General features: G+C 36.7%; 3 protein-coding genes across 3 annotated transcripts in view; 2 read left to right on the top strand and 1 right to left on the bottom strand.

Moving 5' to 3' along the window:
• Window positions 1-3097: 3097 nt before the first annotated feature.
• LOC110463203 (epithelial-stromal interaction protein 1-like) lies at window positions 3098-15229 on the top strand. The gene is made up of 7 exons (XM_021517601.1): window positions 3098-3457; window positions 4254-4312; window positions 8345-8502; window positions 8936-9019; window positions 10892-10965; window positions 12514-12578; window positions 13021-15229. Exons 1-7 carry the CDS (start codon window positions 3186-3188, stop codon window positions 13314-13316), a joined length of 1008 nt encoding a protein of 335 aa, XP_021373276.1. The 5' UTR covers window positions 3098-3185; the 3' UTR covers window positions 13317-15229.
• On the top strand, window positions 13689-17949 carry LOC110463196 (histone-lysine N-methyltransferase 2D-like). The gene is made up of 2 exons (XM_021517589.1): window positions 13689-13694; window positions 15733-17949. The coding sequence occupies exons 1-2, from the start codon at window positions 13689-13691 to the stop codon at window positions 17947-17949; spliced, it is 2223 nt and encodes a 740-aa protein (XP_021373264.1).
• A 953-nt stretch (window positions 17950-18902) lies between these two features.
• The window catches only part of LOC110463199 (autophagy-related protein 16-1-like), a 35576-nt gene continuing 27822 nt past the window's right edge, over window positions 18903-26656 (bottom strand). Inside the window, exons 10-18 of the mRNA XM_021517597.1 lie at window positions 26078-26183; window positions 25807-25877; window positions 24697-24768; window positions 24266-24386; window positions 23330-23503; window positions 22553-22637; window positions 21672-21719; window positions 20798-20896; window positions 18903-19525 (exon numbers count right to left, since the gene is read on the bottom strand). Coding sequence (XP_021373272.1) covers window positions 19432-19525; window positions 20798-20896; window positions 21672-21719; window positions 22553-22637; window positions 23330-23503; window positions 24266-24386; window positions 24697-24768; window positions 25807-25877; window positions 26078-26183 — 870 coding nt within the window. The 3' untranslated portion in view covers window positions 18903-19431. The remainder of the gene's footprint in view (window positions 19526-20797; window positions 20897-21671; window positions 21720-22552; window positions 22638-23329; window positions 23504-24265; window positions 24387-24696; window positions 24769-25806; window positions 25878-26077; window positions 26184-26656) is intronic.

The raw sequence follows: 26656 nt of genomic DNA, 5'->3' as shown, positions 1-26656 counted from the left end.
TTCGACTTTCAATCACAGGGGTGATATGTTTAAAAAAAAGTTAACAGGGTCTTTTGAATGAATTTTAATCATAAATACTGATATTTTGCCTGTAGCTTTATTTTAGATCACTTTTAAGGTTACAAGTGTGAGTTTTATACCAGGTGAGCGATGCAGGCCCATTGGGCCTCTTGTTTTTACATTTACATAATTTGTTTATTTCAACTTGAGATGATATTAGGTAATTTTAGTTAATGAAACATTTAAAAAAATATATTGTATTGAGTTAAAAAAATTAACTTTGAATGCTGGTGGAGATTAATGGCCGCCAATGATTATAATATATAAAAGTTCAAACATCTTCTCATATTCAACAAGGCACAGGGTTTGTCATGTTGGTAGGTACCTTGGATGAAATGGTTTAAAATTAGCATCATTTATATGGCCTTGACCTTCTTTCAAGGTCACAGTGATCCTTTAGTCATAATATTGAAATGGTTGAGATTCTTAACCTATAATCATTTATATGATTGCTTGACATGAAGAGATGGATGTAATTTTGCTTCCCTGATTGTCTCCAGGCCCCACCTAAATGAAGGACATAGTTCTTGGTCATAAGATAGAAAGTTTGAGATGTCTACCCTCTACCCTATTTGCTTGCTGGTTTGAAGAAAGGAACACCAATCACAGCTGTTGGGTCTGAACCCACTGCTTGGGACTTTGCTCAAAGATGTGTAAATGTGTGAGCATAACATGGAAACTATTGATATCCCCCTCAACAGTTGGTCATATTTCAAACGAAGCATTTTTAGACCAAGATATCATGTTTTATATAAAGAAAACGTGTTGTTCTCATAGTTGCCAACACAAAGGTGTGGAAATATTTGAAATATCATGAATGAGAATCGATCTCGGCAAAGGCTCTTATTTTTATATTAATGATAATCACGTATTGTCCACAGGTTCAATCACTTGTCAGAAATAATATGAAAAAATGTTGAATGCTGGTACATGTATAAGAGGTAGAAGCTAAAAAATGGAAAAAAAATAAAACAAAATTACAAAACAACTTTTTTGTATGATTATTTTTCTGGCTGAATGAAACTTGAAAGTAGAACCATTAAAGGTAAAAATTAATCAACAGTGTATACTCTTAAAAGTGAATTGTAATTTTGAATATAGTATGACCTCTATTTTGTCATTTGTCAGGTGAATGTTTTTAATTACAAAGAGGCTAACGGGGACGTCAATGGGTACACATAAAAAAAATGTTATGAAATAGAAAAGCGGAACTTTGTTTGAGAGTTTTAACTTATTCAACCTTTGAGACCTTGAATCTTCTGGTTAAGATGTTTTTTCTCTCAAATGTTGTAGCCCTCAATGTGAGCAAGCCACTGACAATATATGATGATTCTAGGCCTCTTGGTTCTTCAAAAGAAGCAAGTTGAGTGTTTTAACAAATTTAACCTGTGTAGCCTTGAAATAAGGTCATGGTAATTTCTAACCCCTTTTTAGCTCACCTGGCCCGAAGGGCCAAGTGAGCTTATGCCGTGGTGCAGCGTCCGTCATCCGTCCGTCTGACGTCCGTCCGGCACCCGGCGTCAATATTTTACTTTAAACAACTTCTTCTTAATGACCAAAAGGCCTAGGGTGATGATATTTGGCTAGAAGCAAACTGGGATGAAGGGTTACGAAGTTTGTTCAAATAAATGACCTACACCTATTTTCAAGGTCACAGGGGTCAAATATGTTAAAAACTTAAAACAACTTCTCCTCAATAACCAAAATGCCCTGGGTGATGATATTTGGCTAGTAGCATGCTGGAATAAAGGGCTACCAAGTTTGTTCAAATGAATGACCTTCATCTATTTTCAAGGTCACAGGGGTCAATTGTCTTAAAAAATCTTTAAACAATTTCTTCTGAAGAACTAAGAGGCCTAGGATAATGATATTTGGCCAGTAACATAATAGGATGAAGGGCTACCACATTTGTTCAAATGAATGACCTTTACTTATATTCAAGGTCACAGGGGTCAAACATGTTTAAAACATTTAAACAACTTCTTCTCAATAACCAAAAGGCCTAGGATGATGCTATTTGGCCAGTAGCATGCTGTGATCAAGGGCTACCAAGTTTGTTTAAATGAATGACCTTGACTTATATTCAATGTCACAGGGGTCAAATATGCCAAAATCCTTTAAACAACTTCTTCTCAATAACAAAAAGGCCTAGGATGATGCTTTTTGGCCAGTAACTTGCAAGGATAAAGGGCTACCACGTTTGTTCAAATGAATGACCTTTACTTATATTCAAGGTTAAAGGGGTCAAATATGTTAAAAAAACTTTAAACAGCTATAATCTTCTGAATAACCAAAAGGCCTAAGATAATGATATTTAGCCAGTAACTTGCTGGGATAAAGGGCTACCAAGGTTGTCCAAATGAATGACCTTTACATATATTCAAGGTCACAGGGGTCAACTATGTTTAAACCTTGAAACAACTTCTTCTCAATAAGCAAAAGACCAACGGTGATGCTATTTGGTCATTAACATGATGAAGGCTACCAAGTTTGTTAAATGAATGACCTTTGCCCTTATTCAAGGTCACAGTGGTCAATAAATGTTTAAATCCTTAAATGACTTGTTCTGTATAACCAAAAGCTCCAGGGTAATGATGTTTTGCCAAAAGTATCCTTGGTTGGAAGACTATAAACTCTGTTCAACCAAATGTCCTTGTTTGGATGAGTTGGACCACACTTGTCCATTTCTGTGAAATTACTTTTTCTTTCGAGTTGGTAATGGGCGATTTATTACAGATGAATTAGACTCACTGAATAATTTAATAATAATTTTGTTATAAATTATATATGGCATACATTATTTTAGGGATTTAAAAATCTATTTAATGTAATTAAACAATGAAGATGATCTCAGAGTTTTATATATATATATATATATATATATATATATATAGCTTGAATCATTAAGTGGTTTACGTTTCTTTAATTTCATATGAAATATCGGCATGTCGAGTACATTGGTTCAGGTTTTGAAGTGTTATAATTGGTAGAGCTAGTGCAACCTAGAAAATTGGGCCTCCCGCTAGGGGGCGTGATGGAATGTTTACATCCGGTTGATAGTTCGTAGATTCAGAGAAACCAGTTAAACAGAAAGTAGGTGAATAATATACATAGGAAACCCAATCATGAGTAAAACATACACCAGTAAGCCAACAGTGACTAACGCACGAGGACGTGGAACGCGGAAGAATAGCGAGGCGACTAGACCTACTGGTAGGGAAACTTCACCAACTCGCGCTCCACCACCTAGGCAACCTCTCGCATCCCGAGGAAGAGGTCGAGGAGTTACTACTAACGGACGGGGAGGAGTTTCGTCGGTCAGAGGAAGAGGAATGGATGCCCCACAGCCGCCTCAAGAACAGGATGAACCGCCATCACAAGAGCAACGGGTGTCTTAGTAAGTTGATCAATGTTACTGTGTATAGACTTATCGTAAACGGGTAAAGTGAAACTAACTCATCAACTCAGTCACTTACTGACATTCCTATCAGTAAGTGACTGATCATATAGTGGTCCCGTCAATACGTGTTATCGTACTTTTGTGGTTGTGCTCTTGTAACATGACATACTCATTATCATAAATAGGACCTTCTACTGAAATGGAGTTTATTTATATAAGTATTAGCTGTGATCTGACATGCAATTTGCTTTAAAAGTAGTGTAGGACAAAAAACCAGCCAAACCCATGTGATGGTTAATAAATGTAAAAGAAAGAAAACTTTTTGTTTTATTTCTTCATACACTTAAGTCACTGTGGCATTAAACGAATAAAGTTGAAAAAGAAACCTACACAACGTTCTGTAAATAATCATTTTAAAGAATAATTTGATTGAATACACTACGCTGTATTTCATAATCTGAAGCAAGTACGGATATTTTATTGTAAACTGAAAGTGAAAGTCTGTGCCTAATGTTATTTACTTCCTGGTATAATAGCTATAATTAATATACTGGGTATTGATCAAACTAAACAGGTTTTTCATACAAGAAACTGAAAGAGAAAATCACAACATACATTCTAGGTAAAAAAAAATTATAATGTCAGTTTTATTCTTATCAGTTTATTTATTAGTGTTCAAAACAAAAACAAATTAATAGTTGGAATAGTGATATACTAGCTCGTAACCTTATCAAGAACAAATGATAGATAAACAAACATAAAATGTAAATTAAACAAATGTTTTCATTTCCAGTCAGGGAGGATTCACAATGATAACACCTAATGAGAAGAAACGTCAAGCCATAAGTGAACGTAAGTTATTCATCACAAGCTCAAGATATGTAAGGACACTATGTGTAGATAATTTTAGGTTACAGCCAGTGTTTCTTTGAAATTTGGAAAGTTGTGACCTTGGTAAGAGTTGCAACACAATAGTCTTTATTTTACTTATAGAAATAAAATTTAAACAGGATAGATAATTGGGTCAATGTACTGAATGTGGTGTAGACTTTAAATCTTATACCCAATTTGAAAAATTATAGACTGGACCTGGATCAAGAAAATTCTAATAATGTAATTAGCACTTAATCATTTGAAATAAAGTGTGGTAAATAGGGAAAAGAAGCAACTTTATATTGCTTTTACTTGAGACCAACAACATTAATGTATTAGTATGACAGAGGCCAGATGAGAACCAAATATAACACTAGCCTTATTTTTGTATGACAGAGGGAGATGAGAACCAAATATAACGCTAGCCTGGTTTTTGTATGACAGGCCAGATGAGAACCAAATATAACAAAAGCCTTATTTTTTTTATAAAAGAGGCAAGACGAGAACCAAATATAACACTAGCCTTATTTTTTGTATGACAGGCCAGACGAGAACCAAATATAACACTGGCCTTATTTTTGTATGACAGAGGCCAGACGAGAACCAAATATAACACTAGCCTTCTTTTTGTATGACAGGCCAGACGAGAACCAAATATAACACTAGCCTTATTTTTGTATGACAGGCCAGACGAGAACTAAATATAACATAAGCCTGTTTTTTGTATGACAGAGGCCAGACGAGAACCAAATATAACACTGGCCTTATTTTTGTATGACAGAGGCCAGACGAGAACCAAATATAACACTGGCCTTATTTTTGTATGACAGAGGCCAGACGAGAACCAAATATAACACTGGCCTTATTTTTGTATGACAGAGGCCAGACGAGAACCAAATATAACACTAGCCTTATTTTTGTATGACAGAGGCCAGACGAGAACCAAATATAACACTGGCCTTATTTTTGTATGACAGAGGCCAGACGAGAACCAAATATAACACTAGCCTTATTTTTGTATGACAGAGGCCAGACGAGAACCAAATATAACACTGGCCTTATTTTTGTATGACAGAGGCCAGACGAGAACCAAATATAACACTGGCCTTATTTTTGTATGACAGAGGCCAGACGAGAACCAAATATAACACTAGCCTTATTTTTGTATGACAGAGGCCAGACGAGAACCAAATATAACACTGGCCTTATTTTTGTATGACAGAGGCCAGACGAGAACCAAATATAACACTAGCCTTATTTTTGTATGACAGAGGCCAGACGAGAACCAAATATAACACTGGCCTTATTTTTGTATGACAGAGGCCAGACGAGAACCAAATATAACACTAGCCTGTTTTTTGTATGACAGAGGCCAGACGAGAACCAAATATAACACTAGCCTTATTTTTGTATGACAGAGGCCAGACGAGAACCAAATATAACACTGGCCTTATTTTTGTATGACAGAGGCCAGACGAGAACCAAATATAACACTGGCCTTATTTTTGTATGACAGAGGCCAGACGAGAACCAAATATAACACTAGCCTTATTTTTGTATGACAGAGGCCAGACGAGAACCAAATATAACACTGGCCTTATTTTTGTATGACAGAGGCCAGACGAGAACCAAATATAACACTGGCCTTATTTTTGTATGACAGAGGCCAGACGAGAACCAAATATAACACTGGCCTTATTTTTGTATGACAGAGGCCAGACGAGAACCAAATATAACACTGGCCTTATTTTTGTATGACAGAGGCCAGACGAGAACCAAATATAACACTAGCCTTATTTTTGTATGACAGAGGCCAGACGAGAACCAAATATAACACTGGCCTTATTTTTGTATGACAGAGGCCAGACGAGAACCAAATATAACACTAGCCTTATTTTTGTATGACAGAGGCCAGACGAGAACCAAATATAACACTGGCCTTATTTTTGTATGACAGAGGCCAGACGAGAACCAAATATAACACTAGCCTTATTTTTGTATGACAGAGGCCAGACGAGAACCAAATATAACACTGGCCTTATTTTTGTATGACAGAGGCCAGACGAGAACCAAATATAACACTAGCCTTATTTTTGTATGACAGAGGCCAGACGAGAACCAAATATAACACTGGCCTTATTTTTGTATGACAGAGGCCAGACGAGAACCAAATATAACACTAGCCTGTTTTTTGTATGACAGAGGCCAGACGAGAACCAAATATAACACTAGCCTTATTTTTGTATGACAGAGGCCAGACGAGAACCAAATATAACACTGGCCTTATTTTTGTATGACAGAGGCCAGACGAGAACCAAATATAACACTGGCCTTATTTTTGTATGACAGAGGCCAGACGAGAACCAAATATAACACTAGCCTTATTTTTGTATGACAGAGGCCAGACGAGAACCAAATATAACACTGGCCTTATTTTTGTATGACAGAGGCCAGACGAGAACCAAATATAACACTGGCCTTATTTTTGTATGACAGAGGCCAGACGAGAACCAAATATAACACTAGCCTTATTTTTGTATGACAGAGGCCAGACGAGAACCAAATATAACACTGGCCTTATTTTTGTATGACAGAGGCCAGACGAGAACCAAATATAACACTAGCCTTATTTTTGTATGACAGAGGCCAGACGAGAACCAAATATAACACTGGCCTTATTTTTGTATGACAGAGGCCAGACGAGAACCAAATATAACACTGGCCTTATTTTTGTATGACAGAGGCCAGACGAGAACCAAATATAACACTAGCCTGTTTTTTGTATGACAGAGGCCAGACGAGAACCAAATATAACACTAGCCTTATTTTTGTATGACAGAGGCCAGACGAGAACCAAATATAACACTGGCCTTATTTTTGTATGACAGAGGCCAGACGAGAACCAAATATAACACTAGCCTTATTTTTGTATGACAGAGGCCAGACGAGAACCAAATATAACACTGGCCTTATTTTTGTATGACAGAGGCCAGACGAGAACCAAATATAACACTGGCCTTATTTTTGTATGACAGAGGCCAGACGAGAACCAAATATAACACTAGCCTTATTTTTGTATGACAGAGGCCAGACGAGAACCAAATATAACACTGGCCTTATTTTTGTATGACAGAGGCCAGACGAGAACCAAATATAACACTGGCCTTATTTTTGTATGACAGAGGCCAGACGAGAACCAAATATAACACTAGCCTTATTTTTGTATGACAGAGGGAGACGAGAACCAAATATAACACTAGCCTGTTTTTTGTATGACAGAGGCCAGACGAGAACCAAATATAACACTGGCCTTTTTTTTGTATGACAGAGGCCAGACGAGAACCAAATATAACACTGGCCTTGTTTTTGTATGACAGAGGCCAGGCAAGAACCAAATATAACACTGGCCTTATTTTTGTATGACAGAGGGAGACGAGAACCAAATATAACACTAGCCTTATTTTTGTATGACAGAAGACAGACGAGAATCAAATATAACACTGGCCTTATTTTTGTATGACAGAGGCCAGACGAGAATCAAATATAACACTGGCCCTATTTTTGTATGACAGAGGCCAGACGAGAACCAAATATAACACTAGCCTTGTTTTTGTATGACAGAGGCCAGACGAGAACCAAATATAACCCTGGCCTTTTTTTTGTATGACAGAGGCCAGACGAGAACCAAATATAACACTGGCCTTATTTTTGTATGATAGAGGCCAGACGAGAAATAATTATAACACTGGCCTTTTTTTTGTATAACAGAGGCCAGACGAGAACCAAATATAACACTAGCCTTATTTTTGTATGACAGAAGCCAGACGAGAATCAAATATAACACTGGCCTTATTTTTGTATGACAGGCCAGACGAGAACTAAATATAACACCAGCATTATTTTTGTATGACACAGGCCAGACGAGAACTAAATATAACACCAGCATTATTTTTGTATGACACAGGCCAGACGAGAATCAAATATAACACTGGACTTATTTTTGTATGACAGAGGCCAGACGAGAACAGGAGCAGTACGATAATCACAAACAGCAACAGAAACTTGGTCATGTCAGCTACGTTGGGACGCCGGGGGGCGGTCAGATAACAATGGCAGAATCAAGGCAAAGGATGATTGATGGGGAACGCTTTGGCAAGATAGACAAACTGGTAATGATGCATCATTGTATAAATGTATTTAGTAGGTGTTTTGTTTGAATTATATACATGTATGAAGTACTAAATGTATCGATTTAAAAAGAAACATCTAAATATCAAAGAGCTTTTCATCTGTGTGATTTACTAGTCCCTCTACAATAAAATGTATCACGTACATGTTTGAAGCCTAGTGGACCTCTTTAAGGTGTTAATCAATGAAGGTTTGCAAGAAAATCAGATCAGACCTCTAGATCTGTCCCTCGACAACTCTGGTCCATTATAAATGTTCAGGAGCCATTTAACTATCATCTTGAATATATGTACTAATATACGTAATATCTTCATGTTGCAGTATGTACTTTGAGATTTGTTGTGTTTCTTATAGATATATCATAGATAACATATTAGCAGATATTATGTTAGTGTTTGTGTATCAATATCACAGAAAAAACAGCAGCAGTACAAAGATGAAAGAAAACGAAAGGAGGAGAGTGAATTAGAAAAAAAGAAACTACAACAGAGAATGAAGGTACATGTTTTACTTTATGAATTATAATACTTGCAACGAAATAAGGTTGTTGTGGGGTATATTAGAATCTTCCTGTCTGACCGTCAGCCCGGAAAGTTATGTCAAGTGTATCAAGTACTCAAGTGATTGCTCTCAAACTTGACCTACTACTTTAGTATTACCCCTTTTTGTATAACTTCTCGTCCAGAATATGGTGTCAAGGATGTCTTATAAAGTCAGGAAGGGATTTCTCTGAAACTTGACATAATTCTTTCCTATTATGTTATGTTGTGCCTTTTTGCGTGTCATTAAATTTGGATGAAATTTTTCAGAGTTGTGCCCCTTCTCACATAAGTTCTGTTCAGAATATTATTATGTCAAATGTATCTAATGCATTGAAGTACTGAATTAGAAAATGTATTCACCTTGAGTAACTAGATTTGGCAAGTACATCTGGGGATGGGGAAATGTCAAATACAAAAAGTAGGTCGCTGTGGCCTTTGCATTGACCTTATTCTTTAAAATAGTTTGTCTGCAGCATATCTTTTATACTATTTCTCCTGGAGTAACCAGATTTTGTATGCATGTACATCTTGGGATGGCAGAGTGTGAAGTCGAAAAAGTAGATCACTGTGACCTATGCTTTGACTTGACTTTTGAAGAAGGTTTCCTGGGGCACATCTTAAACATCTTCTATACTATTTCACCTGGAGTAACCAGATTTGGTATGCAGTAGGTCTTGGCTGGCGGAGTGTGAAGTACAAGAAGTATGTCACTGTGACTTATGTTCTGAGCTAGGTGTATACCTTGGTAAATAAAGAAATCATTAACGATGGGGGACTGTGGATTAATTGCCTTGCATTACTTTGCCTTGTTTATTTCAAAATATTCTTGAATGAACTATTCCTTTAGCTCCTGGCACTGGTGGGGTATACATCTGCCATTCTGGTGACAGTCCTAGTTTAAACTTATCTCTTTGTTTAATGCTCATGAGTGTTTCTGCATAATGTGATAATTTCTAGTCCTCCCGGATGACTTTTAAATTTGCACACCTACCTACCCCTCTCCATCCCAGATATGACTTCCGAATTACCATTGTGGTACGCAACACTGTAAAGTGAAAATTTCTGTTTGGAACACCTTTACTTTTTTCTGTATATAGTAATGTCAAAGATATTCTATTCTAAACCAAATCTTGGGCATACAGCAGGATAAATAGTGTTGGTCATTATGTTAAACCCTACATCACTGTGACTGGTCAAGTCCTCTTTATATGTTGAAAGTCTTCTGAAACGGAGGCTTCACTGTCAAACGCTTCATTGATTGTGATTGATATTTATAGGTTGAATTTATAGAGAAAGAACTACATTGTACATTAAATGTACTGATGGTTGATGTCTGAACTATGTGTGAACTACATTGTACATGTCTAAATTATGTGTGAAATCCTTAAGGAAGGAAGTAAGTTGATATAACATATTTCAGCCTAAAGATGGGACAAATGTCTGTTTTCAATCTATTCTGTCTTTGCGTATTGCAGAGTAATCTTCTCTTGAGAGCAGGTATTTATTGTTACGTCATTTGTTTGTGAGAGTAACGGCATCAATTTTTGAGAAAACGACGGAATTTTCTCACACAAACCAATGACGTAACAATCAATACCTGCTCTCAAGAGAACATAACTCTGCAATACGCAAAGACGGAATATACACCAATATAACTACATCAATAAGGTATACATACAAAAGGTTGGACGTAACATGGTAAAATACAACATCAAGAGGAACATCAACAAAGCAATACATATCTTAATTGTTTTATTTTTTGTTTGTATCAATCAAGGTTTTGTCATAATTTTGCAAAAAAATAAGTAACTTTGTAACTTTCTTTCAGGCTGAGAGTAACAAACAGAGAGAGGCAAGCAGACAAGAACAGGACCACTTCAAATATGACGAGGACAGGAGGAGGTAGATAGGTTTAGCCCATTAGATTGCCCTTGGTCTGTCTTTAAACAATTCTTGTTATCACTGATTCTCAAAAAGTACTGCCGAGACATTTCGAATAAAGATTCCCCTTCGTCAATAGCTGTGCATGTTTTATTTTGAGACTGATCAGAAAAACAAGAGTTCAAGTTTATTATTGCTATCTCTCAAAAAGTACTTCACAGACCTTTCTGAAATTTCATTTGTATATTTCCTTGGTATAAGAAAATTCTTCCAGTTATTATCCCCTTGCAACGAAAGTTTTAGAGGATGTAGGTATGTTACACTCTTTGTCATGGATCTAGCGACTTCATTCCTCAACAGAACTTCATGAAACTTTATACAAGTGTTTGGTATGGTAATGCCTTGAACAATTTTGGGTTTCTATGTTGAAGGTCAAGGTCACTGTTACTATTTTTAGAAAAAAACTTTGTCATCACTCTGGTGACTCCATTCCTTAACAGAATTTCATGAAATTTGATACAAGTGATTGGTATGAAAATACCTTGAACCAGTTCACATTCCGGGTTACTGCATTAAAGGTCAAGGTCACTTTTACTATTTTTAGATTTTTTTTGTCATCATTCTGGCAATTTAATTCCTCAACAGAATTTCATAAAACTTGATACAACTGATTGGTATGACAATACGTTGGACCAGTTCGCATTTCAGGTTACTGTGTTGAAGGTCAAGGTCACTGTTACTGTTTTTAGAAGAAAGAAATGTCATTGCTGTAGCGACTTCATTTCCTCTTACATATTGTGTGAATGCGAGGGGATTTGTATCACTAGTAATGCCTTGTTTAGTTTAGCATGTTTTGAGATTGAAGTTGTCACTTTATCAGAAGAAAAATATAGCTGCCTGAAAACAGAAACACTTCTCATTCTATATATATATTTTACACCTTACTACTTTAGTTAAAAAACTGGTTAAATTTGAAAGGACATATAAATCAAAGCTATGAGAAGTTTTAATCAAAGTTACATGCATTTACTGCTGACAAAGACTACAGATCCAATAAAAATTGGACAAGATCAAATTTACATAGAACTAAGGAACATCTTGCAGTGGTTGCCACCAATACTCCACTAGGATCTCGTTCTAACTATTGGTTTCTCTGATGATTTACATGATAGGGAGAAAGGTTAGGACATTTGATTATCTATTCATTGAACTAGTGACAAACCAAGCATTAGGGTAGAGCAAACGGCTCTAATTTAGTCCTCAGGGTTTCTGTATAGTCTTCAGATCAAATATATTCTTAGATCATTTAAGGGAAAAGCTTTGAAAATATTCTTTAAAACCAGTTTGCCAAAACTTATACTGTATCAAAATATTAAGAGACAGTTTATACATTGTAGATGGTTGTTTGTACGTACATACAGAGCTCTTGATGATATTTAATGATACATGGGATACAACCCTAGGGGAAATTAGTGATTTTTAATGGAACCAAATACATGAATTCTTAATCAGATTTATTTAATTCAGTTTTATATATATAAAGATATTATATATCTTTTGTTGAATCAGAAAAAATGAAGCATTCCTGAGTAAACTAGAAAGTCAAAGTCGACGGCCAGGTGCATCAACCACAGGTAAGATTAAGTATTGTTTCCATCAATAAGTTGTAGCTCAAGTAAAATTTCACTGTTTTTCCTAACAATTATAATTAGTTGTAGTTTAACATAGGTAAGATTTGACTGTTTTTCCAAAACAAGTAGTTGTAGTTAAATTAGGTAAGATTTCAGTTTTTTAAAAACAGTTAGTTGTACAGGTAATATTTCTATTTTTTTTCCCATCAATTAGTTGTTGCTTAGATAAGATTTTGATGTTGCTTCCATCAATTATTCAAACCTCAGAAAATTTCATTTGTTGTTTCGATGTATTATCTAAAAATTGCCTTATAGGTTCAATTTCAATACTTTTTCTATCAACCATTGTAGATCAAGTAAGATATCAATATTGATTCAATCAGTTACTGGTGTTTTGATGTAAACAATCCTGTGAAAAATATGAATTATTTTTTTAAACATTCAGGATCAGTTATATCCAATGATAACTCTCCACTACGACTTGCTGGTCCCGTCACATCACAAGACAGCCAGGATCAAAGGTCATATGAATATCTACCAGCAATTGAAAGGCTACAGCTTAACAACCCACCAGGAGGCCAAAGTTCACAGTTCACTGATTATGAGGCAGCAGAAGGTCAAAGTTCACAGCTGGAGACGTTACAGGCCATGTTCCCTAGCTACAGCCCAGAAGTTCTCAGTGACATTTTAATTCAGACAGATAACAATGTGGACCAAGCAGTACAACTTCTCACTCAGTAAAAAGTAAAGTTGCATGCATAATTTTGTAATTGAATGTAAAGGCTTTTAATAGAAATCTGAAACATTTCAATAGAAATGGTTTACAATAAGGGCCCAATAGGAGATATGGAAGGTTCTGTTTACCTGGAGGAAACTTTCGCCAAATCATATTTTCACCCTTTATAGCTAAAACCTGTATTTACCCAGCATCAATTTTCCCCCTTCACATAACTTGTATACTAATATTTGCTGTCAATTTGGTGAAGTTGCCTTCATTACAGAGGAAGAAAAAGGTGGAAGTTAAACTGTAGCAAACATTTCTTGGCATCCATGCAGTATTCTTTAAAAAACTACTCCTTAAATTCAAATAAATTTATTCCTGGATGAGAATTCATGGATGTATAACTGTAGTTTGTGACTTTCCTTATAGGGGGGAAGGTAAAAATAAAATATAAACAAAAAATGTTTTTCTCCACATTGAATAAGTGAATATTAACCTAAATTATTGCAAATGGTCATGACCATTCCTTATTTTTCACCACTTTTGCCTCTGATTTGCTATGACATTTTCATACTTCTCCATTTCAATCAGGCTGATTATTACAAAAATGTACACAAATGTTCCACTCATGGCCCTGACCATGTTTTGTTATTCTTTCGAACCATCTCCCTATCAAAGATGGCATCTGTCCGCTGAATCTTATTGGCTGAGACTTGAACAGTGTCCTCAGTTTCTGTTATGTTTTGGGTTTATTCAAAAGTCAAAATAACTACCCTGCCTTGTGATGGTTTAAATATTATTAAAGATTCTCAATTTGCACTTGAGAATTTTAATTAAACATGTACAAATGTGGTTTTTGTTGACCTTACTCAGTGTTATTATTATATTAATGCTTTGGGTCGAAAACAATTTGAGGTGGCAACCACAGTCTCAAGTTTGTATAGCAAATTTTTATCTACTTGTCAAATTTAATAGATGAGGATATAGGCCATGTGGGCCTCTTGTTATTGAACTTGGCCCTATGGACCTCTTGTTGTTGTACCGAGTGAAAACCTTGTTGTAAAACCCTCATTTTATTCATCACCTTGCTTACTTGCAACATCTTTTACAGATTTCCTTTTTATACCAGCATCAGAATTTAAGTATTTAATAGAGCAAAATCTGCACAGAACTACTTAGCATGCTGCATTTTGATGGATCAACAGCTTCTGCACAATGTCTTAATTTATTTAGATTATTTGACTGTTTTTTAATGAGACCTCATCAATATTCATGTTTTACAAAGACTGAGTTCAAATTTGAGTTAAGTCTGCTGATAATTAAGATGAGCTCTGAATTATTTGGCTATTTGTGGAAGTACTGTAAACTGTGAAATTTACACTGCAGTTTAGATTTTCGCCCTTTCACCCTCCTTAATGAGGGCGAGTTTATCATTACGTGAACATTTGCAAACAACATTACATACATAGTAATTAAATTTGAAGGGTTAATTTAAAATTTGGCAAAATTGGATTTTACCATTAATTAGGTCGAAAATTGGATTGGGCCAAAATTTTCCGGTATACAGTAATTCATAGAATCTGATGTAATGTTATCTCATCAACGTTTCAATACTTTGATATATTGTGATACAAAAATACACCAAAGTTTGTTATTTTGGCATTGGTTTGTGTATAATGTTCTTCCTCTGCGGTACTTTTGTTATCGAAACAATTCTTATCTCAATGTGTCTGAACAACCTTTTATATCCTGAGCGTTTTACTGAACATATGTGGCATTATGACAAGGTTTTACTGAACATATGTGGCATTATGACAAGGTTTTACTGTTTACTTGTTACATTTGTTAAAAGATTGTTTTATAAGTACAAATGTATAGTGTATAGGCTGATATGTATATTCTGAAATATTTATTTTGTCAAAAAAAAAAAAAATGTCATAAAAATAAATATTTATGAGAAAGAAATTTGTTGGTTGTAAATACATGTAAAGGAGTCTTGTAGTTCACAAAAAAACGCTGAGCAATTACAACTATAGCATTGAAACTTTATTGTTATAAGGCTGTTCCAGTAATTTTTACTTGTTTGACTGTTTGAGATTTATTTCAGTTGGACTGTTTCAGTGAAATTAAGTTCTGTTAGACTGTTTCAGTCAAATTCATTTCTATTGGACTGCCCCAATGAATTTATTTCTGTCAGGCTGTTCTCTAGAGAGTATATATTTCTGGCAGACTGTTCAATTGATTATTTTGAAGACTTATTGCCAATTTTGTATCTGACATTCAACCCTTGTTCTAAAATTTCATATGATTTCCTTGAACATTGGCCAGCATCATAACTTTTAGGTGTTTTTGCATGTACATGTCATAATTGATGTGCCTTTAACATTTGTCCAAGAAAAAACCCACCAACACAGTCAAACATCGTATTGTCCACAGGACGAACCTGAAGTAAACCCCTACAACAGTCAAACATCACATTGTCCACAGGACGAACCTAAAGTAAACCCCTACCACAGTGAAACATCACATTGTCCACAGGACGAACCTGAAGTAAACCCCTACCACAGTGAAACATCACATTGTCCACAGGACGAACCTGAAGTAAACCCCTACCACAGTGAAACATCACATTGTCCACAGGACGAACCTGAAGTAAACCCCTACCACAGTGAAACATCACATTGTCCACAGGACGAACCTGAAGTAAACCCCTACCACAGTGAAACATCACATTGTCCACAGGACGAACCTGAAGTAAACCCCTACCACAGTGAAACATCACATTGTCCACAGGACGAACCTGAAGTAAACCCCTACCACAGTGAAACATCACATTGTCCACAGGACGAACCTGAAGTAAACCCCTACCACAGTGAAACATCACATTGTCCACAGGACGAACCTGAAGTAAACCCCTACCACAGTGAAACATCACATTGTCCACAGGACGAACCTGAAGTAAACCCCTACCACAGTGAAACATCACATTGTCCACAGGACGAACCTGAAGTAAACCCCTACCACAGTGAAACATCACATTGTCCACAGGACGAACCTGAAGTAAACCCCTACCACAGTGAAACATCACATTGTCCACAGGACGAACCTGAAGTAAACCCCTACCACAGTGAAACATCACATTGTCCACAGGACGAACCTGAAGTAAACCCCTACCACAGTGAAACATCACATTGTCCACAGGACGAACCTGAAGTAAACCCCTACCACAGTGAAACATCACATTGTCCACAGGACGAACCTGAAGTAAACCCCTACCACAGTGAAACATCACATTGTCCACAGGACGAACCTGAAGTAAACCCCTACCACAGTGAAACATCACATTGTCCACAGGACGAACCTGAAGTAAACCCCTACCACAGTGAAACATCACATTGTCCACAGGACGAACCTGAAGTAAACCCCTACCACAGTGAAACATCACATTGTCCACAGGACGAACCTGAAGTAAACCCCTACCACAGTGAAACATCACATTGTCCACAGGACGAACCTGAAGTAAACCCCTACCACAGTGAAACATCACATTGTCCACAGGACGAACCTGAAGTAAACCCCTACCACAGTGAAACATCACATTGTCCACAGGACGAACCTGAAGTAAACCCCTACCACAGTGAAACATCACATTGTCCACAGGACGAACCTGAAGTAAACCCCTACCACAGTGAAACATCACATTGTCCACAGGACGAACCTGAAGTAAACCCCTACCACAGTGAAACATCACATTGTCCACAGGACGAACCTGAAGTAAACCCCTACCACAGTGAAACATCACATTGTCCACAGGACGAACCTGAAGTAAACCCCTACCACAGTGAAACATCACATTGTCCACAGGACGAACCTGAAGTAAACCCCTACCACAGTGAAACATCACATTGTCCACAGGACGAACCTGAAGTAAACCCCTACCACAGTGAAACATCACATTGTCCACAGGACGAACCTGAAGTAAACCCCTACCACAGTGAAACATCACATTGTCCACAGGACGAACCTGAAGTAAACCCCTACCACAGTGAAACATCACATTGTCCACAGGACGAACCTGAAGTAAACCCCTACCACAGTGAAACATCACATTGTCCACAGGACGAACCTGAAGTAAACCCCTACCACAGTGAAACATCACATTGTCCACAGGACGAACCTGAAGTAAACCCCTACCACAGTGAAACATCACATTGTCCACAGGACGAACCTGAAGTAAACCCCTACCACAGTGAAACATCACATTGTCCACAGGACGAACCTGAAGTAAACCCCTACCACAGTGAAACATCACATTGTCCACAGGACGAACCTGAAGTAAACCCCTACCACAGTGAAACATCACATTGTCCACAGGACGAACCTGAAGTAAACCCCTACCACAGTGAAACATCACATTGTCCACAGGACGAACCTGAAGTAAACCCCTACCACAGTGAAACATCACACTGTCCACAGGACGAACCTGAAGTAAACCCCTACCACAGTGAAACATCACACTGTCCACAGGACGAACCTGAAGTAAACCCCTACCACAGTGAAACATCACACTGTCCACAGGACGAACATGAAGTAAACCCCTACCACAGTGAAACATCACATTGTCCACAGGACGAACGTAAAGTAAACCCCTGATCACGTGACTGATGCTCATGCATAACTGCATATGATGGCAACAATATCTACTGATGACCACAATGTTTTGGACATTTAATATTATACAATTATGGACTTTTGTGCTGGTGAATATGATGTGATATGTTCATATCACATCATATTTACCAGCACAAAAGCCCATAACTGTTTTATTATATGCTTCAACAATAAAACAAAACCAAACCAAAGGTTCTGATTTTTGTACGCGAGCCTCCGTGTAAAATTTAGCCAGGTTTGAATACAACAGTTCAGCATTGTAGCTTTCGAAGGCATTGTCTAGATTCTTTTTCTTAAGGTAAGCATGGAGAAAATGCACTTCGTGTTCAATGGCCTTTTTTACATTAACAGCATCTCTTTATCCTCGAATAGTTTTGGTAATTTTCCTAACGGAATGAGAAACGTTCGCTAGCAGCCATCTTCTAATGTCGACTGACAGTTCCAGTCTAACTGCGCATGCGCTACGACAGGTTCCGGGGAATTTCCATACAGGCTATATTTAGAAATCGATATTCACCGGATAACCAGTCTACATGAGTTTTTGAGGACTGGTCACGTGTATAGGATCCGACCAATGTGATTGCGAGAAATGTTCATGCATATAATAATAATAAATATTAAATGTCCAAAACATTGTGGTCGTCAGTAGATATTGTTGCCATCATATGCAGTTATTACACGACTTGCTATAATTCCGTATCAAGTTAGAATAAGTTATTCAATGGTGCTTAGTAACACACATTTACTGACAATATGTGACAGTTCCACAGATATAAATTATGTCAATGGACAGACACAACAACGGGTAGGTAAACATTAGTCTTAACCTCATAAATGGACAGCGATTTTGTACCGTAATAAGCTCCTTGTATCCAAGTTTGAACATAAAATCACTGAATTTAAGCAAGAAATTACCAAAACTCAGAGAAATTTTATTACATGTATATTTTAATCAAAATCTGTTCTGTAAATCTTTCACGTTCTGTTCTTAATTTTAAGATTTCTTGTAATATCCTCTCATACTACACGGGAGCGTACCTGTCTTTGCTATTGTAAGCAAAAGACAGCTCACAAGCACTTTTATGCTGAAAACATCATCATTGGTCCTCACTTGGTGCAGTATAACCAGGGTCACAATCACATCGTTAGTTTTGTCCCACATTTCAGGCGCCCCTGATGATAGCCCTGTGCTGTAAGTTCACCAATACGATGTATTGCTGCTGTAAGACAGTATAGGAAATAAATAAATACCCTGTAATCTATCACTCCTGTATGATGCTGAAAGAGAAAACAAACTCTCGGGATAAGATTTTCGAAGTTTAGCACTAAACTTTAAGAATCTTATCCTCATCTTGCGATTTCTATGGCTACACCACACTGGAGAGATGCATTCTAATATTCTCCCATGAGACTTCCTGAATAAAGCTTATTTGTCCGTTGTCCTTTATCTTTGGAAAGAGTCATTTAAAAATCTGACCATAACACAACTTTCTTCTGTCTTTCGCCACTGAGTACGTATGTCCCAACAGGATGCCAGGAACAGGCGATCACAGCATGGCTGGAAAACAACAGTAAAATTATGTCTTAATAATCCAGATCTAGAACAGATTTCAACACCAAATACTCTTACTAATTACACACAAAAGGCCAACACAGCCTGCAACACTCTCCCTGACAGTAATTGTATAAGCTAAGCATACTTAATAGCTTGTTGGCAGACTAATTCAACTTAACTACTGCACAATTTTGATTCTGTGATCTGTTAGCTGCATTTCTGTCAAGCGCGTTCTTTAAGCCAGCAGCAGCATAATTCAAATGATTTTGAAGTTTTTTCCAGAAAATGTTGGAAGTTTTAAACAAAACAACAAATGTTGTTGACATTTGACCTTGGCCAGCTCTCAATGCTGACGGTTGACCTAGAAAAATGTATTCATGAAAGTGATAAGGATTTGACAGAGTATTCAGTATGTGACCTTGAAAATACTGTCATCAAGGCGTGTTAACGGTAAATATTTTGAAGCAATCATATATTGTCAAATAAATGATAACTTTACCCTACTCCCATCACCATTTTTGTTTGCTTATTAGAAAAATGCCAAAACTTGAAATCAAATTTGAAATTTTTAGAAAACTGACCAGCAGGATGGAAACAATTAAACTTGAAAATTAGGTCTCGGTTACTTCCCTACATCAAACCATACTTGACTACTGTATAGCGCTTTAAATTTGCTGAGTCATTATTTAGTGGTTTCGTAATCGGTACATATTCGCGGGGGTTAAATTTCGCTGTGTACCCGAATCCTGTGTGTCGTGCAATGCATTTTTAGTGTCATCATTTAAGGGTAAAACCTCGAAATACAAGTAAACCGTTTGAAAACACTGATGCTGAGCGTTGTCATCTGCCAGTGACTTCACTGGATGGAAGATCAATTGTGTATGTAACTTTGTAAGAGTAAACTGTAATCAATTAATCACCTCCTGTGTACACATAAATACGGCCACTTATATGTAAGTGTTGCTTTTACATGAACTGCCCAGTTTTCCGGTGATAATCTGATTTTAGTTCATTTAAGCTTGCATTACAGCGTTGGGTTATAAGTATTTTAAACATGTTGTGATAAGGTCTGTAAAAGTGGTTAACATTTTTTCGATAATTTTGCTGGTGTTTAGAATTCGCGGATATTAGTCAAAGCGCGAATATAGCGAAATTAAAACCCCTGCGAAATATAACCGCCGTACAGTATACTAAATGTTTACTAAATGGTGAACAATGAGGTTTAAACAGCTGTAGAGCTCAGTCAAAGTATTGTCCAATGCAGTCTATACTCACCTGTGATCTTTGAGGACTTTTTCCACTTTACTTTTTGCAAGGTTCCAGATGAAGAGGGCACCGTCATTAGATCCAGCGAGGGCATAGCTACCATCAGGACTGTAATAAAGGTTATTTTTTTACATAATATACTCAAAATACAGTTAAACCTGCCCATGTGACAACTCTATTAAGAGACCACCTGTGTAAAGAGACCACTTTTAATGTGTCCAATTGTAGTTATTTTATAATGTACTGTATTGGGAGACCACCTCCATTAAGAGACCACCTGTGTTGAGAGACCACCTGTGTTGAGGATACGACACAATTGTGTCCCATTGTAGTTATTTTATAATGTACTGTATTGGGAGACCACTTCCATTAAGAGTCTACCTGTGTAAAGAGACCACTTTTAATGTGTCCCATTGCAGTTATTTTATAATGAACTGTACTGGGAGACCACCTCCATTAAGTCTACCTGTGTAAAGAGACCACTTTTAATGTGTCCCATTGTAGTTATTTTATAATGAACTGTACTGGGAGACCAACTCCATTAAGAGACCACCTGTGTAAAGAGACCACTTTTAATGTGTCCCATTGTAGTTATTTTATAATGAACTGTATTGGGAGACCACCTCAATCAAGAGACCACTTTTTACCGACTTAACTGACGACAGTCTCTTAAAACAGGTTTGACTGTAATGATATTCAGTCACACTTATTATGTTTCATTTCAAAAGTAGTAGAAAGATATTGAATGTAAATTTTGGTAATTTGTAAAACATGAATACATTCAAATCTATCTGAATGGTTTATTGTTCAGATGTAACTTTTGTTTAATTATGTAATTCAAAGGTGTCTTTAATAGATTAAGATCTACTATCAGAATAATTACCTGAACACAGCTCTCGCCCAGTCACAGCCAACCTTGAAATCTTCCGCACTGAAATGCATCAGAACCATACACCAATATTAAACACATTATCATAATAACAATGGGGCATTTGCATATCTGTTCCATAAACACTGGTGGACTGTGGTAGACAAGTTTGCTGGTTTAATGATGGCAAGTAAGAAAATAAAAAAGTTTTTTTCATAATTAGTGGTGGTTTAGTGGTAGCTGATAAAATGAGGTTGCAATACATGTATTTATTACATACTTACTAATAAATACAGGTTTTTTGTATATGCGATACGACACAATTGCTCTAACCCATATCAGCCCTCGCCGTATCATACCCCAAAACCTGCATCAGCCCTCTCCGTTTCAGCCCGCAAATATCCATATCACACCCCTTTTGGAACACTTCTAACTTTTCCCATCTACCACCACGTCATTCGGAACCCTTAGTTACCAACAGTTTAACAATGGCTGATGCTGAGAAATGGCGACGAATGGAGGAGAGAACGTTATAGTCTCTTGCCAATAGGATTGTTGAGTTGGAATACCTCGACCAATATCAGCTCTCGGGCTGATATTGGAGTCTCGTATGGAAAAAGGCATGAATTATTCTCTATATAATTCTCTCCTTTGGAATTTGAAGACTGTACAGCCCTATGTTAACTCCCACATAGTATGGAGGATTTCTGTCTCCAACTTTGAGAAAGTGATGATTCGGTTTTCTTCTGGTGGACATCAAAAATCGAAACTTAGACCAATGGCACTAAATTATTCAAATTTATTAATCAGAATTGGTTTTATATTTTTTCATATTTTTTCTTTCGATGGTCTTTACAACCATTTGAGAAATTGATCTTGTAAAGATTTTCACTTACTATAAGGTTTTAGACACTTGGTTCATCCGGAGATCTATCACTTTCAATGTGTCATCACGCGTACTGCACAGCAAAGAACTTCGGTCTGTAATACAAGGTGTTAGTAGTATAATTATGCACATACATATTTACTTCTATATCATAGCAAATGTTTCTATAGTTTTTGGAAATTTTGTGTTTGAATTTCATTTTATCATTTTAAAATTTGGAAACATAACTTTAAGTATTGTCTAGTACTGTATAACAATAATTACATTTATGCCTAAGAAATCTAATCCACTATCTAAAGCCAGATATGTAATCAATGCAATGGGATTTTGGTAGTTTCATGTAGATTAGTGAAAATGGGAATGTTAAGATATAAATATCTTGAAAGATAGCAATGTTATATAATACAGCTAAGGTATGGGCTTGAGAGATAAAGCAAGTTATGCTATATAATATCCCTAAATCCAATAATTTAACTCCTTTATCCTACTCTCAAGAGCAAAATTTCCTCTTTCATCGTCTGTTGTGATATTTGATTGATCGTTTCAAACTGAGTGTTTAAATTTGAATTCTAGCCCCAACCACCTTTCACTTGATTGGCTCTGCCATTTTCAAATGTGGCATGTGATCTCAGAGTAATGTTTCGATTGGTTGATTTTGACATGGCTTCTTTAAACTATGGTCCAGTAAAATAAGCTGATTACCAAGGACGTAGCATTTATCTGTCAAATCAGGACAGTCAGACTAATATCGGATAGCTGTTTTATAGGTATATTTGTACCTATTTACCTGGAGACAGGTCTAGAGATGTGAGCCTGCCCTGAAGGAGAATCTCGTTCGTGCTGCTGTCAGACCGGGTATCCCAGAACCTCACTCTTTTGTCAAAATGGCCGCTCACCACATTTGTTCCATGCAAGGTAACTAAATCATTGCAACTTGACCCGGCAAATATTGTCTTTACACCTAAATCAAAATGTCAAATTATTATTATTTTTTACATTATGGACCTAAAGTATAACGACATAGAAATAACTAGAACACTGACAGGTCAGTAAGGGCCCCGTCTTGTGGCAATATATCCCCCATAATCATCAAGAAGCAATCTGCCCATATAGCTGAGCTTGACGTTTGACATTTGGACTTCAAAAAGAATCGCAAGGAAGCAAAATATACATTTTACATGTACTATGATGTGAGTNTGGACCCTGTAACGTGGACCTTTGGTCAGTTGACTCTGTGTTAAGTTCTGAACAACTTTGCTTCATAATAACATAAAAAAATGTTCATCAGTAAAAGATACAATATTTGACCTTGACAATGACCCAGTGACCTTGAACTTAAGTCAGTTGACTCCTTATTAAATTCTGACCAACTTTGCTTCATAATGTCATAACAAAATGTTCATCAGTGAAAAGACACTAAATTTTACCGTCACCTTGACTCTTGGCCAAATGAGTCTTAGTTAAATTCCGACCAACTTTGCTTCATAATGTCATATCAAAATGATCATCAGGGAAAATATACAAAATTTGACCTTGATCTTTGACCCAGTGACCTTGACTTTTGGTCAATTAACTCCTTGTTTAATTCTGACCATCTTTGCTTCAAAGTGTCATAACGAAATGTTCACCAGTGAAAAGATACTAAATTTGACCTTTACATTTGACCCAGTGACCTTGACTTAAGTCAGGTGACTCTTTGTTAAATTCCGACCATTTCACTTACAAGCACGGCTGTGTAGATCCCAGATTTTCAGAGTGCGGTCATGACTCCCTGAGACCACTTTACTGGAATCTCCCAGAAATTTGGCTGCCAGTACCTTACCACTGTGGCCTGTCAGTGTGTGCTGTGGAGATAGGGAGTAAACGGTAACCATGGAGATATATATATATATGGAACAAACAGTAACCGTGGAGATATATATATGGAACAAACAGTAACCATGGAGATATATATATATATGGAACAGTAACCGTGCAGATAATGATACAGAAACTTGAAAAACATGGAAACACTGACACAGAACACTTTTGTAACCATTGACTTTTTTCTAACAAGATTAAAATCTCGTAATGTCTTATAAAGTGTTAAGGTTAAATTCAGTACAACATTACAAATCAAGTAATGATGTTTATTGTATATTAACATGGACTTACTCTGATGCGCTGATCATCCAGTGACCACACTCGACTGGCAAAATCATTGGAGGCTCCAAGTATTAACGACCCCTGTAATTAGGTAAAACATGGTCATAAAAAAGGGTCAAAGGTCATAACTCTGAGTATTAACGCTTGTAATAAGGTCAAACATGGTCATAAAAAAGGTAAAAGGTCATCTTTCTGAGTTTTAACAATGCTTGTAATTAGGTCAAACATGAACATCAAAAAAAGGTCAAAGATCATAACTTTGAGTATTTACAATGCTGGTAATAAGGTCAAACATCAACATCAAAAATAGGTCAAAGGTCATACATTGTAACTCCAAGTATTAGTGACTTGTAAATAGGTCAAACATTAACATCAAACAAAGTCAAAGGTCACAACTTCAAGTATTAACATCTCTAGTAATTGGATCAAACATCAAACACAGTCAACAGTCATAACTCCAAGTATACAGTGTAGGTATTTACAACTCTAATAATAAGGTCAAACATCCACATCATCCAAACACAGTGTGGTCAAGATTAGGCTGACGGTAATGCCTGCTGGCAGTGTCTACAACAAGCCATATAGACAAACCATCTGGTATTCATATTTTCATCATACAAAATTATGACATCCTCTTTGTAAGAAATAATGAAGAAAGTTATTTCTAAGCTTTTTGAAGAAATAAAGCGATATTCACAAAAGCATTTTGTTTCTTTTTTTATATAAAAGATCTCTAAAATTCCCCAAGCTATCAATGTTTTATACAACAGGTGCAAAATACAGCAAATTCCATACCAAGGAAACCTCTATCCAACATAATATATACCTTCAAACGATAATAGGCCTATACTACCCTGTAACTCTGTGAGTTACATGGTAGGCTTTATGAAATGATAATTCAATAAGTTTGCAGACATGAATGGGGCTGCGGTGGCCAAGGTGTCTGACATTCTGCTACCACTAGCCCTTCACCATTGGGTTGAAGGTTTGTACATCGGTGTTTTTTTCTCCAGGCAATCCGGCTTTCCTCCACCACCAAATGACCATAGCTGTTTTTAGGACATAAACACAAACAAAACCAATCATAGACATGAAACAAATGTAGGTAGCATGACTTACCTCGTGGTCAAAGTCTAACGAAGTGATACCCTGGTTACTGCCTGTGAGAAAACCTTTACTCTCACATTTACCTGCAAAATAGAATTACTACCGTGTTACAGACTGCAGAAGGAAACTGTCATCACATTTAATCTACACCGACTGAAGTCACCCAAAGTGTACAGTGTAAAGAGACTTAATTTGTGAACCGCTTTGAGACGACCTATGAAATAGGTTGTGATAAAGCGGTATATAAGAACCTCAAATTAGTTTTATTATTATTACTACTTACCGGCTATCACCTCCCACAGTTTGATTTTTCTGTCTGTGCCGCCTGTAGCAAATGTTGTGCCTGACGGACTCCATCGTATAGCATTTACCTCTCCATCGTGGGCATCCTGTTAATAATAGGAAAATCTGTTAATTATGTAAGGCTTCAATCAACACCTGATTTTTTCGTTGTAAATTTCATTGTAAAACTAGAAGACATCTGCAAGACAATGATGCCCACTTGGTCTTGTGATTAACTTTTAAATAGTAACAAATGACCTTGGCAGTGACCCAAAACAAGAGGCCCCATGCCTGAATCGCTCACCTGGTATTAATCTCACACTTGTAATCTTAAAAGTGGACTAAAATACAACAACAGGCAGAATATCAGTGTTTGATTAATAAGAACCTATTAAAAGATTCAAACATATGATGCCCTTCACCTTGAATGTCGAACAAGGACATTAGATTGAACAGAGTTTATAGTATTCCAACCCAGCATGCTTCTAGCAAAATATCATTACCCTGGATTTTTGGTTATACTGAACAAATCGTTTAAAGATTTAAACATATATTGACCCCTGTGACCTTGAATATGGGC

The sequence above is a fragment of the Mizuhopecten yessoensis genome, unplaced genomic scaffold, assembly GCF_002113885.1.
Source record: "Mizuhopecten yessoensis strain PY_sf001 unplaced genomic scaffold, ASM211388v2 scaffold10875, whole genome shotgun sequence".
Taxonomy (NCBI): domain Eukaryota; kingdom Metazoa; phylum Mollusca; class Bivalvia; order Pectinida; family Pectinidae; genus Mizuhopecten; species Mizuhopecten yessoensis.
This window is presented reverse-complemented; position numbering and strand designations above follow the sequence as displayed.

Coding starts and splice junctions, on each gene's coding strand:
- LOC110463203 (XM_021517601.1), top strand. CDS start 3,186: ATGAGTAAAACATACACCAGTAAGCCAACAGTGACTAACGCACGAGGA. Junction 4,313..8,344: donor ACGTCAAGCCATAAGTGAAC/GTAAGTTATTCA, acceptor TTTGTATGACAG/AGGCCAGACGAGAACAGGAG. Junction 9,020..10,891: donor AACTACAACAGAGAATGAAG/GTACATGTTTTA, acceptor ACTTTCTTTCAG/GCTGAGAGTAACAAACAGAG.